The 16,032-nt window shown below is 37.6% G+C and overlaps 1 protein-coding gene and 1 long non-coding RNA gene across 2 annotated transcripts; both read right to left on the reverse strand.

The window, feature by feature from the left end:
- Positions 1 to 291: 291 nt before the first annotated feature.
- On the reverse strand, positions 292 to 1,517 carry LOC125186938. Its single transcript, XR_007170534.1, has 2 exons — positions 686 to 1,517; positions 292 to 606 (listed from the first exon to the last, which is right to left on the reverse strand). It is a non-coding gene; the product is annotated as an uncharacterized LOC125186938 (long non-coding RNA).
- Positions 1,518 to 4,427: 2,910 nt separating this feature from the next.
- Positions 4,428 to 6,179, reverse strand: LOC125186105 (cytochrome P450 71A6-like). The gene is made up of 2 exons (XM_048082420.1): positions 5,286 to 6,179; positions 4,428 to 5,039 (listed from the first exon to the last, which is right to left on the reverse strand). The coding sequence occupies exons 1-2, from the start codon at positions 6,177 to 6,179 to the stop codon at positions 4,428 to 4,430; spliced, it is 1,506 nt and encodes a 501-aa protein (XP_047938377.1).
- Between the last annotated feature and the right edge of the window lie 9,853 nt (positions 6,180 to 16,032).

Genomic DNA, 16,032 nt, shown 5'->3' on the forward strand with positions numbered 1-16,032 from the left:
TAAGTCTATTGTAACAGTGAAAGTTTTATGGAAGCATCATGGTTACGAGGAAGCATCATTGTCAAGATGAAGGAAAAGTACCCAAAGCTTTTTGAGTAGCATAAGCAAAATTTCGGGACGAAATTTTTGTTAAGGAGGGTAGAATGTAATACCCGCACCCTTAATTCCTTTCTTTCGTTTTGTTATTGTCGAACTAAAGATGTAAGTTCTCTTTTCACGAAGGGTTATTGGAACTCGAGCCCTTGTTATGGGATTTAATTCTTTTTAGTTGCAAGAACTAAACAATTGGACTTTGCAATGTAAAGTATCACGAATTTTCGAATAGAAATCTCGAAAAAAAAACAATTAACGAGCAACTAATGTTCAAATGCTTCAATACATAGAACAAGCTTAACTAATAAACAACAAAAAAAAATACATATATATGTTGCATGGATCAAGTCCCAAAGAAAAGAAAAGAAAAATATATATATGAAATTGTGGAGTGTTTCTCGGCCTTGTTCCTCCAGGCCCGATTTAGGGCCCGTTTCGGGCAGCCCGTCGGCCATTCGGTGAATCCGAGCCCACTCGAGATGCAGTTGGATGGGAGATAAGTTTTCCTCTCACCTACATTATGTAAACAAGCTTTAATGTCCATGGGACAAGAATGATTAATAGAACACTTATGGAGGGAAAGAAAACAAACCTTTCTTTTTCCTTGAAGACCAAGAACTTGCCAAAAACAGGGGGATTTCCAGCCTGCAAACCCTTCATAATGCAGCCCCTTGGCACAACATCCCCTGCCTCTCTGCAATCAAACAACCCCAATTAATAACTAGTACTAAGTACCCATATAATGCCAAATTTGCAGCCAAGAAGGAGGGGCAATGGGATCATTAAAGTGGGATTTTCTGCAGCATAACAACAAGTGATACAACAGCCCCATTTAAGTCCCCATAGTACACCACAATCAGCCTATAAAATCCCCTCCACACCGCCTATGAACTCCTTCACACACACAACAAATCCAGCAAATTTCTTTGAGAAAATTTGAGAGTGAAATTTCTAGGAAAAGAGGGCAGTGAGCGAGCTAAGATCAGGAGCACTCCATCCCTCCTTTTGGTCCCTTTCACCACAACAGGTAAATCATCAACACCCTCCATGTCACTCCTTTTCATCCATGTAAACACCTCCACACCCCATCACCTTATCTTGCATCATGTTTAGAACAATCATAACATAGTACAAGAACTTAGTAGCACAAGTGTTAACTACACTAATTTTCAGCCTCACAACAAGTAGCAAGCTTTAATAATCAAGGGATCAACATTTCTTAGCCAAACTCAAAGGGTAATTGCAGATTAGTAAAGCCCCAGTAAAGCTCCAACTCTTGGAATCATAGAAACAACACTTAACATAACAAGATAAACAACTCAAGCTCATTCCAGTGAGTTAAGCTCCACAATCAAGTCGTTAGTCACATTGCTACTGCTCCAAGTTTTTAAACGAAATGCTAAGGAATGAAAGGAGTGAAAGAACTTAGCTTTAAAAAAAAATTTATGCTTGAGCTGCCCGATCTGGACAACGACGGAGGGCTGCGAGGCGACGGCGAGCCGCCGCGCGGGCAGCAGCGGTGGTGGAGTGAGCAAGACAGAGAGGGACGCCGCCGGAGGCGGATGGCGGCGTTGGATAGAGGCGCCGTTTCCAAAACCTCGCGCGACGGCGGGACTCGCTGGCACGAGCCGTCGGCGACTCCATGACGCCGAGGAGCTGAAGCCGGCGGTGATTCGGCGACCAAGTGAGGCGGCGATTCCGCCGAGAGGAAGAAGGGGAAGAAGTTGGGGATTTCAATTCTCCAATTTAGGGATTTTTGTCTTGTGATATTGAGAGAGAGAGGTCGATGGAATTGGGGGAAAGGGAGTATTTTGGGCCTCTTCTTGGGCCTCTATTAATTACATGCATGGGCTAAGGTTTTATTCTAAAGAATGGACTAATTCTTAAATAATCTAAGAAGTTGGGCTAATAATTAAAATAAAATGGGAGTTGGCTTTAGCCTAATTAAATCATGAGCCCACTTATGTTGCTCAATCAAATAATTGAGGTTAAGTAATGGTCCGCTAAATTATTTCCATGATGATAAATTTAATTCCCGGACTTTAGTATTAACGCTCGAATAAGTTATGGTACGAAATGATGAAAAGACCTCGAGTCTATGTTAGTGCTTGAATAAAATATATAGGAGGTAACGCTCTTTCGTTAAACGAATAATTGGTAGACCTCCACACCAAACTAAATCGCAAGATTTATTTAGTGCTCAAGGACTTTTTATGAATTAAGGAAAAGGAATAAAATGACCACGCACTTAGGATGCATCCATGTTTAAGCTTAATGGATATCTCAAAATCTAAGTAAGTATTATTTTTATTTCCTAAAGGGACGTCTTCACACGTCGTCTAAGACCAAGTTAAGGAAATTTCGGAAGGAGCTTTAGCTTTTGAGGTGGGCATTTCTTTCAAAACGTGATTTCAGTATGAAAATGTGAATCTTTGCTCAAGTATGTTGTCATGCCATGTTTTGTTTTATGATTACCTATCTGCTTGGCTATGCCAATTTAAGTTAAATCGAATTCGGGTCCCAGTAGGGCCGCAAACCCTACTCGGACTAGTGTACACATAAGGGGACCGTGAGCTAACAAAGGAGTTGGCCGGTCCAGTGACCGTCGTGGAATGTGGCCACATTTCCGGTTCACATCAGTTTCAGATATGGTATATCTATGTTATGTGATTGCGCAATCAAATCTTTACTAAAGGAAAAGTATTTTAGTGACTCGGGTCTTTTAAGTAAAACCCCGTGATCACTCAACTGTGGCATTGACAATTAAAGATAGAACTATTTTTGGCAATGTGCCCACTGAGTATATCAAATACTAGCCCTGCATGTTATTTTCAAATGTGCAGGTTGAACGTGGACGAGCAGGCGAAGGTGTTGGGACAAGCATTTTAAATAAGTAGTTAGGTAGCCCAAAGTAGCATGTCTTCATACGTGCTATTTTGTCTTGGACTCTTCCGCTGCAAATCTAGAGTTATGTGATAGAAAGCTATGAACTTAATCTTGATACTCTGAACACGTTTTGACTATGTACCCATATGCCTTTGATACTATTGATTTAAGTGATTTCATCCTTTTTATTTTTGTCCCTTGATTACTGAGAAATGTTTAGTCGCGAAATAGCTACGCTCACTAGCACTAGGGAGTTGTGGTCGTGACACCACGTGAATTCTCCACAATCAAAACCAACAAGAATTAATTCAATTCTTTACAGTAAAGAAAGCTAAAGATCTCAATTGTGAATGAATTAACAAAACAAAAACCTTGAGCGGCGGCTGTCAATAGATTAAGGTAACACATTGTAATGATTAACAAATAATCAAATAAAACTTGCACATGCTGCGGCGCTGAGTTTTGTTACATAAAACTAGTTTTCGAGATTAGGTATACACAAATCAATTCATCAAGACAGAAGAAAATTTTGACATTGAATTTAAATTTTATTCACCGTCGATTAAACAAATCCATAAAACCAAACCTTAATTTTATGGATTTACAGGAACAAACAATAATTAAAACCTTAATTCTTCTTTTTCCAATTCTCAGAGAATCATCAATAGAGTGACTCCCATACCACTTATTGGAATAATTGAATGAACATTTACATAAAACTCTCTACGATGATTAACGAGAACGATGGAGAAGGAACATAAACCGTAGAGTGCGTACCTTGATCCATAACGAATTGAAAGGTGAAATTGCTTTGCAGCGGCTATGGATCTTCCAAAGGATCAGAAACATTCTTCGCAATAGTCTGCCGAGAGAATACAGAGATATCGAATGTTCTTCTGGCGTCTTGGGACCATAACCCTAGCTTACATTTTTATTAAATATAAACCCATTTATTTTCTATTCGACACCTCATCATATATAAAATCATATATGGTATCTAGACTTATTTAAATAACAAATAAATACACTTTAGCCTCAACCTTAATCTTTAATAGATCACTTTATTTGGACTAGATAGCCATACACATTAAATTAGTCACGTGGAAGCCCAAAAATTTTAACATGAGATGCATATTTGATTTTATTTTGAAACTTTATACTTTTCTTGTCACTTTATTCTCTCTACATCTTTGTTACTTGATCCCGTCTTTTACTTTATGTACTCCACTTCACATATATCTTCTTCTTTTTTTGTGCCAAAAATAGCATCTAATAACACAGAATGAAAGGATATTAAGAAGAATCATTTTCGCAATGAAGCTAATAGTTTAAATATCATTGAGATTTTTTTCAAGTTCAACTCTTCTCAACATCAAGCTTGGAACGTGTCAGTTCACGGTTGAACCAAGTGATCCAGTCCGGATTTTAAAATATCGACATTACGTTATCTAAAAAACATGTGAAGTCGCTACAACAAACAAAGGACACTTTATATGGATTATGACTCCACTAGACTCACTCACATCTAAATCCTTAATTTTCGCTCCATTAGGCAATCCAAAATTGAACTTGTGTACCAACTTGGCTAATGTGAGCTCATCCACCGCCATCACGAAGGTAATACCAGGGCAACCCCTCCTGCCTGCTCCAAACGGAGTCAACTCAAAATGCATACCTCTAATGTTTACGCTCATTTCAAGGAATCTCTCCGGACGAAATTCCTCAGGATTTATCCACAATGACGGGTCCCTAGAAATTGCCCAAACGTTAATCATCACACGTGTACCAGATGCGACGTCATAGCCCAATACTCTTGTGTCTTGAGTTAATTCACGAGGGAGCAACAATGGCCCCGACGAATGCAACCTTAGACTCTCCTTTATCACTGCTTTCAGATAAGGCATTTTCTCCAAGTCTTGCTCATCAATTTCATCCTTATTTCCAGCTACTTCTCTCACTTCATTTTGTAATGTTTTCATTGTTTCTGGATTTCGAATCAGCTCCGTCATCGCCCACTCAAGAGTTGTATATGTAGTATCAGTTCCTGCAACAAACATATCCTGCAACAAACATATCCTGCAAAAGAAATATCCAATCAAAATAGAAAGAAATTTTCAATCAAAATAGGGCAGGCATAATAATGAAATACCATGGTTTAAGAACACTATATAAAACTATTTGTGTGTAAGAAAATATAAATTGGTTAAAATCCTAGTTAAAACACACGAGTATTTCTATAAGAAAACACATGAGTATTTATATTGGAAAACAAAAGCATACATATGGTAAAAGAGATGCATTCATACCAAAACAGTAGCTTTGATAGTGTCATGTTCAATAGGGGTGCGGCTTGCATTCTCTCTTTGAAAATCAAGCAATATGTCAACAAAATCCAGCTCACCACCATCTCCCTCTCTCCTCTCCCTAACTCTATGTTCTTGAATCACAACCTCCAAAAACCTATCCATCTTCTTAGCAGCTCTTTCTACTCTCTTATCCAAACCATCAAACCTTCTCATCCATCTCAACCATGGAATGTACTCCCACAAAGGTAAAATCCCCACCAAATCCCCAAACTCACCAAAAATATCCTTGAAATCACTCCCCAAACTATACTCTTTTCCAAGCGCCACCCTACAAATCACATCGATCGTCAAAGACTGAATGACGTCGCTCAAGTTCACAGGCTTTGATGATGCACCCAACCTTCTGATCTTGTCGACCATGAGGGAAGTCTCTTCTTCCCTCACGCCACGATAGGATTGAACCCTTTTGTTGCTCAGCAGATGAAGCACACAAATGCTGCGGATCTGGCGCCAGTGTTCTCCATACGGTGCGAAAGCCATATCCCGGTTGTTGTAGAACAGCCTGCTCGCGACGCTGAATTGGGGCCTGTTTGAGAAGATCAAGTCCTGGTTTTTCATGATCTCACGAGCCGCCTCAGCCGAGGAGGCGATGAGAACAGGAACCTTGCCGAAGTGGAGCAGCATCAGGGGGCCGTAGCGGCGGGAGAGTGACTGAAGGGATCTGTGGGGGGCTGAGCTCAGCTGGTGGAGGTTTCCGATGACAGGGAGCTTTGGGGGAGAAGGTGGCAGCCTTCCCCGGGGCTTCGGGGAGTTGCTGCGGCGCCATTTGTGGAGGAAGAAGAATAAGATGGATGCGGAGAGTAGCACAGCCAAGAAATGTGAGATAGCAATCATTTTTGGTTTGGAGAAACTAATGTGCAAACTGCAAAGAGAAAGGTTTCCTAGATGCCCTTAAATAATAAATTGATGAGAAAGTCAACTGAGAGTAATAATTTCTTTAGAGATATTTTGTTATTTTTAGACATAAGATTGGCCTTGTAATTAATGAGAGATATCATAAAGAGGTAGTTCCAAATTTAAATATGGGATTAAATTTGCTATCCTTCTAAAATATGAGAGGAAGAGGGAGTGTTATATTGCTAACTCAATATCTAATTGCTAACTACAACTAAATAATAGCCATTAGATATTCAAATTAAGGGCCTAGATCATCAACCAAGAAATATCAATACGATCAAAAAAAAACATCAATAAAGCCATAGGATTAATTCTATAAAATATCAATAGGGGTATTAATGTCAATTAACTACATGTTTAGTTATAACTAACTTTTAAAAGAAATCCCAAAACTTTAAATTCATATAACATATATCAAATTAAAGATAATTTTATAAGGATTCCTACGATATCATATATGCATATGTTCCGACGTCAAAATTTGAAAAAAAAATCAAAAATTTTTCAATTTTTTCGTAAAGTAGAAATGTCAACATACTATGTAAAATATGTCAATACATGTAGAATGTTAATATAAGCAATGGGTTAACATTCTTAAAGCATCGTGTTGACATTCTCAAAGCATTGTGTTGGTATTTCCGAAACACTATATTGACATTTTATTCTAAAACCCTAATTTGGCATTTTTTTTAATCTTTTTTTATTTTATTAATAAAAACGAAAATTACACGTGGCAAATTGTAGACCACACGTTTTTTAAAATCCTATGGCCTTAAATTAGTTGTAGTTAGCAATTAAATGATGAGTTAGAAATTGATCACTCCCCTGAGAGGAAGATATGCAAATTTTTGAAAATAAGGGATTTTTTGAGGTTTTTTTTTTTCTTTTTTATTTTATTTTATTTTTTCTCCTACAATATTTATGAATTGATCAAACTATCCCACATATTTTCATCCTAATTTCAATATTTTTCTCACTATCTTTTGCATTTTCACCTGCAATTCTGATAAATTGCGTATCGGAACTCCACCCTCCGGCCTCCTCCCCTTCGCACCCTCCTCTCGTATCTGAAAACTACCATTTCGTAATCTTGTTGTCTTCATCCTTGCATTCCAAAGGGGATTGTGGAACTGTGGCAACTGACCGTGTGGAACAGGCTAATAATCAAACCTAAGGAGGAAGTTGAAATTTAAGGTCTGTTGTAGGTGAGTATTCAGATTCGTCTGGAAGCTCTCTTTTTCTGCCTCGTGACTTGTTGATATAGTAGTGTACTAATTTTACATACTTTTGGTTTTACTCCTAGCTCCATGATGCCTTTTTTTTCAATCTACCAGGATTCGCTAATTACGTAATGCTGAATAAAAACCACTTATAATTACGGCAGGGGAGTGATCAATTGCTAACTCATCCCTTAGTTACTAACTACAACTAATTTAAGGCCATAAGATTTTAGAAATCTTGTGGTCTACAATTTGCCATGTGTAATTTCGTTTTTCATTTTTTAATATTAAAAAGATAATAACAACTATCAAATTTAGGGTTTAGAAATACAATGTCAATAAATACGTCAACACGATGACATAATAATGTCAACACAATTTCATATTTACATTTTACAAGCATAATATTGACATATTATGTAAGGTATATTGACATAAACATGTTCGTCAAAAATACGAAAATTCAAAAAAAAAATTCAAATTTTTCTCAAATTTTGACGTCGGAACATATGCATGTGGTATATCGTTGGAATCCTTATAAAATTATCTTTAATTTGATATATGTTATATGAATTTAAAGTTTTGGGATTTCTTTTAAAAGTTAGTTATAACTAACTTGACATTAATACCCCTATTGATTTTTATTGCAATTAATCCTATAGCTTTATTGACGTTTTTTTTTATCGTATTGACATTTTGTGGTTAATGATCTAGACCTTTAATTTGAATATCCAAGGACTATTATTGAGTTGTAGTTAGCAATTAAGTACTCCCTCCGCTCCATAGTAATGGAGGCAAAACTTTTCGGCACGGAGATTAAGAAAAATTGTGTTAGGTGAATTAAGTAAATAGAGAATAAAGTGAAAAATGAAAAAAGGTAGAGAGATGAAGATAGAAAAAAGTAAGAGAGAGTAAAGTAGATGGGGAAAAATGTGTTGACTTTTACTAAAAAGGGAAATGACTCTATTACTATGGAACGGACGGAAATGGAAAAACACCCCTATTACTATGGAACGGAGAGAGTATTTAGTTAGCAATATAACACTCCCCTAATTACGGCATGTGTATTTAGTAAAAATGGTCGAACTGAGGTGTGATCAATTGCTAATTTTCTTAAGTTGCTAACTTGCTAACTCATCAACGCAGTGTATTAAAAATGTCAACACATAATTTTGTTGAACTTCAATATAATTTATTGATATTATGTGTTGAAATTTTGATGTCACCGTGTTGATATTTTTAATACACTATATTGATGAATTAACAGAGTTAGCAACTTAAATAGTTAACAATATAACGCACCCCTGGTCGAACATTACATAGTTATGCCATGTATAATTCGCTAACTCATTTTTTCCAAAGTTTGCTAGATTTGTTGGGGTTAAAAATATTAGGGGTAATTTAGTCAATTATTAACTAGTTGAAAGAGAAAAAACTGAAGAAAAAAGATAAAAATTTAAAATCATAATATATCCTGAAAAATTCGCATATCCCCGTCCCAAATTTCACAAGGTTGTGAATTTAATCCATTTTTCTAAATATCTCTCCGTCCCACTTAAGATGACACGTTTTCCTTTTTAGTTTGTCCCAACTAAGATGACACATTTCTTTTTTTAGAAATTTTCTCTCTCCAATTAATACACTCAATCACTTTTTCTCACTCCTATTAAAATATCCATCTTTTTTTATCTTTCTACTTTAATACTTACATCCACCTTTTCTCTCTCCAATTAAACACTTTAACCAATATTTCCTAAAACCTCGTGCCGGCTAAGCAATGTGTCATCTTAGCCGGGACGGAGGGAGTAGTTTTATAATAAAATGTGAGTAAAATTGTGTTAGTAGAATGTGAGACTCATTACCAGAAGAAGTATACTTAGTCCATCATTAGGAGTCTCAGTCACTTTTGCGCACTCGTTTTGTAAAAATGATAATAAATACTCCCTCCGTCACAAATAAGAGTCCAGTTTTCCCATTTTTGTTCGTCCACGAATAAGAGTCCTGGTTCATAATTACCATAAATGGTAAAGAGAACTCACATTCCACTAACTCATTCCACTCACATATTATTTAAAACTAATATATTCAAGTGAGACCCCTATTCCTCTGACTTTCTACCACCCACTTTTCTTAACATTTCTTAAAACCCGCGCCACTTAAAAATGTGACTCTTAATTGTGGACGGAGGGAGTAGTTAAAGTGGAAAAATGATAAATCTTAATTTATCATTTCTCCACTTTAACTATTTATTATCATTTTTACAAAAAGAGTGCATAAAAGTGCCTGCAACTTCTAATGACGGACGGAGGGAGTATAATAAGTAGAGCTTACATTCCACTAATTTTTTCCACCCACTTTTCTTAACAAAGTTAAACAATATCTTCAAATCTCATCGATGAATAACTTTTAATTAATATATTGAACAATTAAAATAATAATTTGGTTTGGAGAGAAAAAGGTTTCCCTAAATTCCTTTAAATTATTTGATGAGAAAGTCAACTGAGAATAATAATTTCGTTAGAGAATACATTGAAAATAATTTAAATAAATTGGATTGACCTTGTAATTAATATATGGATGAGTTTAAAATAATGATTTGATGGACAAGTGTGAATACTCCGTATCTTGCTATTTTTAAAAATAGGATTATTCTTGTAACTTATACTCTTACAGTCCGTATCACTTCTTCTGTCCAAGAAAAATAGTCACATTTTGTAATTTTGGAATGTCCATTAAAAAATTATTTTACTTTTATAAATAGAAAGTTTTTCTTTCATACTTTATCTACTTTCTCCTATTTTTCATACTTTATCTATATTTTCTCCATATTTTTCTTACTTATATAGCTACTTTTTCTCCTTATTTCTTACATTACTAATTTCTCATTAAAACTAATGAAGTCTATAAATTAGATTATATTTTTGTGGAAAGCTGGAGTAATTGACATCCGGATAAAAATAAAAAAGAGTAATGGCTAAACAACTATAATGTGGATATTTTCTCCGTCCCTGAAAATTTGTCACTTATTTTCTTTTTCGTCCCTCTCTAAAAATTTGTCAACTTTCACTTTGACCATTTTTGGTAGTAGACCCATGGGGTTGGCAGCGGAAGTGCTCACATAAATCAATTACATAATAATCAGATCTATTTAGCAGATTATTTAGACAAAACCTATTCGCGTAATTATTACATGTATCATGCTCATAACTTGAATTAATCATGCTTTAAGAATATTGAAACCTAAAACATGCTTTTCTACGAAGCAAAAAAATACCTAATTAATTCTCCAAAGAATTGAAGATGGATAGCTTCTTCTCCACGTGATGCTTTGAGTACTAGACCAGAAATCTTCTCTCTGGTTCCCGAACTGTATCCCAATATCAGTGTGGGCTGATCTTACTAGAATACTAGGACTTAAATAAAGAAAACAGAAGAAATCCTTTTGGGAATAGGAGAGGGATTCGAAAATCTCCTCAGCTGGGGAAGGGAATTTTCGAAAATTACAACAATGAAAATTGTGTTATTTTTGTCTCCTTTATTCTCCTATTTATATTAAGTTCCTTTTGGGCCCAGACAGAGATCTATGGAAGGTTTTGGATATGGGCTCATCCAATTTACTTTTTACTAATTAAATTGAACCCACAATTTAATATAAGTTATAATTGGAATATTACGAGCAGCCACTACAGAAGTAATATTGAACTCTCCCCATCCAAATCCGAAATTACAAGTAATCCGGGTTTCCGTTTAACTTTCATTTCCCGTGCTTAAGATTAAAATGTTCATTAATTAATTAATGTCTGCTATTGACTTAATTAATTAACTTCTTATTAATTCCAAGAGTGGACTTAGCATGAAACACTTATTTATTATTCATAGAGTAATCAAACTCCAACTAGCTAGGTTCCGAATAATAAAACCTCGTTTCGCGCTCCTCTTGAGGACATTATCAAACGAGACTTAGCTCGCGCACGACTCAATATAATAGCAATCCTAGCACCGCTAGATATTGATCACCACTACCCAATATATCAGGATAATTGGGTTACGAAAAACCCGCACCATTTGATAAGTCAAAGTAGTGCATAATCAATATCGTATGCTCAATGCTAACCTACATTGATTAAGAAACAAATATTTATGAAGACCTCGCCTTTCAGTAGATAGCCTAAGGATAAGTCTTGCTGTTAGATCCGTTCAGTGCTATACCACACCAATGTCATCTTATTTCAGTAAGGCTTAGAAATATGCGGACTGACATTGCAACCTTTCTCGATGGATAGTCAAATTCCAACTAGGTAGTAAAATTCATCTTTTTCTTTGTTTAGAACTGACCGTGTTACCTTAAAGTGGACGACGCCCACAACCGGTCTACTAAAACAAAGACTTAGACTTTGTTAAGTTAACTTATACATTTAAACATGCATTAACATCCATTAAATGTAAAACATAACAACATTATGACAAAAATAATCTGTTTTATTTATTGGAAAATAAAATAAGAGTTTTACAGTATTCAATCACTCGAAACGTGATTTCTAGTATACAAACTCTAACAATCTCCCACTTATACTCAAAACACTTTCGAGTATACAAAAAAATGTGCTAACGTCTAATTCTCCCACTTATACTGAAAGCGGATTGAGGTCTTGAATTAGTCGAACTCCCATTCCTTCAACATGGCTTTCATACGGCTTTACCGCTAATGCCTTCGTGAAAGGATCTGCCAGGTTGTTTTCTGACTCAATCTTGACCACTTGTATGTCTCCTCTCTGCACTATATCTCGAATAATATGATACTTCCTCTCTATGTGCTTGCTCGCTTTATGAGCCCGTGGTTCCCTCGAATTTGCCACAGCACCAGAATTATCACAATAAATGGTGATGCTCTTGGGCATATTCGTAACCACACCTAAGTCCAGAAGGAAGTTCTTAAGCCATACAGCCTCTTTTGCAGCCTCCGAAGCGGCCACATACTCGGCTTCCATGGTAGAGTCTGCAATGCATTTCTGCTTTACACTCTTCCAAATTACAGCTCCACCTCCTAAGGTAAACACATATCCGGAAGTTGATTTTCTCGAATCTACATCAGCTTGAAAATCTGAATCTGTATATCCTAAAGGACAGAGCTCGGCTGCATTGTAAACTAGAACATAGTCCTTAGTCCGATTAAGGTACTTGAGTATGTTCTTTACGGCAGTCCAATGTCCTTGGCCGGGATTTGATTGATATCTTGCTACCATGCCAACAACAAAGCAGATATCGGGTCTAGTACAAAGCATAGCATACATGAGACTACCAACTGCCGAGGCATATGGTATTCTTCTCATCTCTGCTATCTCAGATGTTGTCTTAGGACACATCTCTTGAGATAAATGGATGCCATGTCTAAAAGGTAGGAAACCTTTCTTGGCATCTTGCATGCTAAAGCGTCTAAGTACCGTATCGATGTAAGATTCTTGGGATAAGCACAACATTCTCTTAGCTCGGTTCCTAAGAACCTTGATACCGAGAATGTGTCCCGCATCACCCATATCTTTCATCTCGAACTGGCTGGACAACCAAGTTCGCACTGATGACAACATCTTTTTATTGTTTCCAATTAGAAGAATGTCATCTACATACAAAACTAAGAACACAACATTTCCCTTTTCAACCTTCTTATACACACAGCTTTCATTAGGGCATTTTTCGAATCCAAACTTTTGAACAGTTTGATCGAAACACTGGTTCCATGATCTAGATGCTTGCTTGAGGCCATAAATGGCCTTCTTAAGCTTCCAAACCATGTGTTCCTTGCCCTTTACCACATAGCCTTCGGGTTGTTCCATGTAGATGGTCTCCTCAAGACTCCCGTTCAAAAACGCAGTCTTAACGTCCATCTGCCATACTTCCCAATCCATGTAAGCTGCTATAGACAAAAGTATACGGATCGATTTGAGCATGGCCACTGGGGAGAAGGTCTCATCGTAATCGATGCCTTCTTTTGGGTATACCCCTTAGCCACTAGTCTTGCCTTAAAGACTTTAACTCGTCCATCGGGTCCACGTTTACGTTTGTATATCCACTTGCTCCCAATGGCAGTACAGCCTTCGGGTAGGACAGACAAATCATAGACGTCTTTGTCTACCATTGATTGTAGTTCCGAATCCATTGCTTTCACCCATTCGCAATGATCGACATCTGCCTGCGCCTCTGCAAAATTCCAGGGATCAAGTACATTGTTGTCCGAGGAGTGATCCATGCACTCACCCAAACCAATGTATCTATCGGGCTCATGAGAGACCCTCCCACTGCGACGCGGCACTACAATATCTGGAGTATTAGTTGAAATTTCTGGAATTGTTGTTACACTAGGTAATTGTTCTTGGTTAATGGAAGTTGTGACTTGAGTTAGCTCTTCAAGAGCTATCTCACTGCTGGGCTTATGATTCATTACATAGTCTTCCTCTAAGAATGTGGCATGAGTGCTCACAATCACTTTCTGATCTCTGAGACTATAGAATTCATAAGCTTTCGTTCCTCTAGGGTATCCTATAAACACACAAACCTCCGTCCTAGATTCCAGCTTAGTTGGATCCTTTTCCAATACATGAGCCGGACACCCCCATACTCTGAGATGTTCTAGATTGGGCTTTCGCCCATTCCACAACTCATATGGGGTAGTAGGAACTGATTTAGAAGGTAAGTGGTCTAAGAGATAGGTTGCCGAAAGCAACGCATGCCCCCAAAACGAAATAGGTAACCGTGCATAACTCATCATCGAGCGGACCATATTTAATAAGGTCCTATTCCTTCTTTCAGCTACGCCATTCTGCTGGGGTGTGCCCGGCGCAGTCGTTTGGGATTGAATTCCCGCTACTGATAAGTAGTCCAAAAACTCGGCACTTAGGTATTCGCCTCCGCGATCAGATCGCAGGCATTTGATAGTCTTACCATGACGCGTCTCTACTTTAGCCTTAAACTCCTTGAACTTGTCAAAAGTTTCAGACTTGTAGCGCATCAAATAGACGTATCCAACTTTCGAGAAGTCATCTATAAAGGTGACGAAGTATCGATAGCCGCCCCTTGCCTCGGTTGACATTGGTCCACACACATCAGTATGAATGAGCTCAAGTACTTCCTTGGCCCTATTCCCCTTTGACCTAAAAGGTCTCTTAGTCATCTTGCCTTCGAGACAGGATTCACACTTCGAAAATGGTTCCTTCTCAAGACCTTTGATAAGATCTTGATCAACCATCGCATGAATCCTTCTTTCGTTGGCATGACCAAGTCTAAGGTGCCATAAGTACGTATCATTCATTGAACTTGAAGGTTCTTTTCTTTTCTTAGAAATTTTTGATGTAGCATTGAGTTCTGATTTACGTTGATTAAATTGTGTAGAAGTGATTGTGTACAGATTGTTTTCCATGATACCACGACAGATATAAGAACCATCTTTCTTAATAACGCAATTGTCATTAAAAGAAATCGAATATCCATCAAAAGACAATTTAGAAACTGAAATTAAATTTCTTCTAAAAGAAGGTATCAACAAAACATTCTTCAAAATAAAAAATCTATCACTAGAAAAACGTAAATAAACGTCTCCCACTGCAACGGCCGCCACTTTCGTAGCGTCGCCCAGCTGGACTTCGATCTCACGATCATGTAACCGTCTTGTCACCTGCATTAAGTCAGGATCAAAACATATATGATCAGTTGCTCCAGTATCAATAACCCAAGTATGAGTAGATGTCGAAGCCAAACATGACTCGACTACTAGAGCATGGTGCATACCTGTAGCCTTGCCCTTCTTAGGACAATCTGGCTTCCAATGACCTTTCTCTCCACATTTGAAGCACTTTCCAGTAGGCTTCTTGTCACCTCTCTGTTTCTTCTTTCCCTTAGCATTCTTAGCTGCCACTGGGTTCGGTGCCTTTTTCTTTCCTTTTCTAGGCTTAGAGCCAGAGGAATTAGGCGCCAAACTCAGCATGGCTACCTTAGCTTGAACCATAAGGTCCTCCGCCGACTGAAGTTCAGTCAGCAGCTCAGCCAAAGTATAATCCCGCTTGTTCATCTCGAAGTTGAGCTTGAACTGCTGGAAGCTAGGGGGAAGACTCTGAAGGATTATAGTAACCTGGGACTCGGGATCGATCGTCCCTCCCAAAACCTCAATTTGATTGAGGTGGCTCATCATCTCGAGGACATGTTGCCTCACAGACGTGCCTTCCTTCATAGACTTCGTCATGATACTCCGAAAGGCTTGAGACTTAGCCGTTCGATTCTGAGTACCAAACAGATTTGTAAGATTTTGCATAATCTCGGCGGCAGTCGCCATGGCAGAATGCTGATGCTTGAGTACTGAAGACATAGATGCCAACATGTAGCACTTAGCCATCTCATTCGCCTTATGCCACCGTTTATGCGCATTCTGAACTCCCACCGAGGCATTAGCCGCGGGAACTGGAGGCTGTGGAGTAGTGAGCACAAACTTGTACTCTTCAGCTGTGAGAACGATATCCAAGTTTTGTTTCCATTCGATGTAATTTTGGCCCTCGAGTTTGTTTTCTTTGAGAATGGCAGAAAGA

This window comes from Salvia hispanica, chromosome 5 (assembly GCF_023119035.1).
Source record: "Salvia hispanica cultivar TCC Black 2014 chromosome 5, UniMelb_Shisp_WGS_1.0, whole genome shotgun sequence".
In the NCBI taxonomy this organism is placed as follows: domain Eukaryota; kingdom Viridiplantae; phylum Streptophyta; class Magnoliopsida; order Lamiales; family Lamiaceae; genus Salvia; species Salvia hispanica.

What these genes read in the sequence shown, in the direction of transcription:
- LOC125186105 (XM_048082420.1), bottom strand. Translation starts at nt 6,179, where the DNA reads ATGATTGCTATCTCACATTTCTTGGCTGTGCTACTCTCCGCATCCATC. An exon ending in CTATCAAAGCTACTGTTTTG is followed by an intron (nt 5,040 to 5,285) that starts GTATGAATGCAT and finishes TGTTTGTTGCAG; the next exon opens with GATATGTTTGTTGCAGGAAC.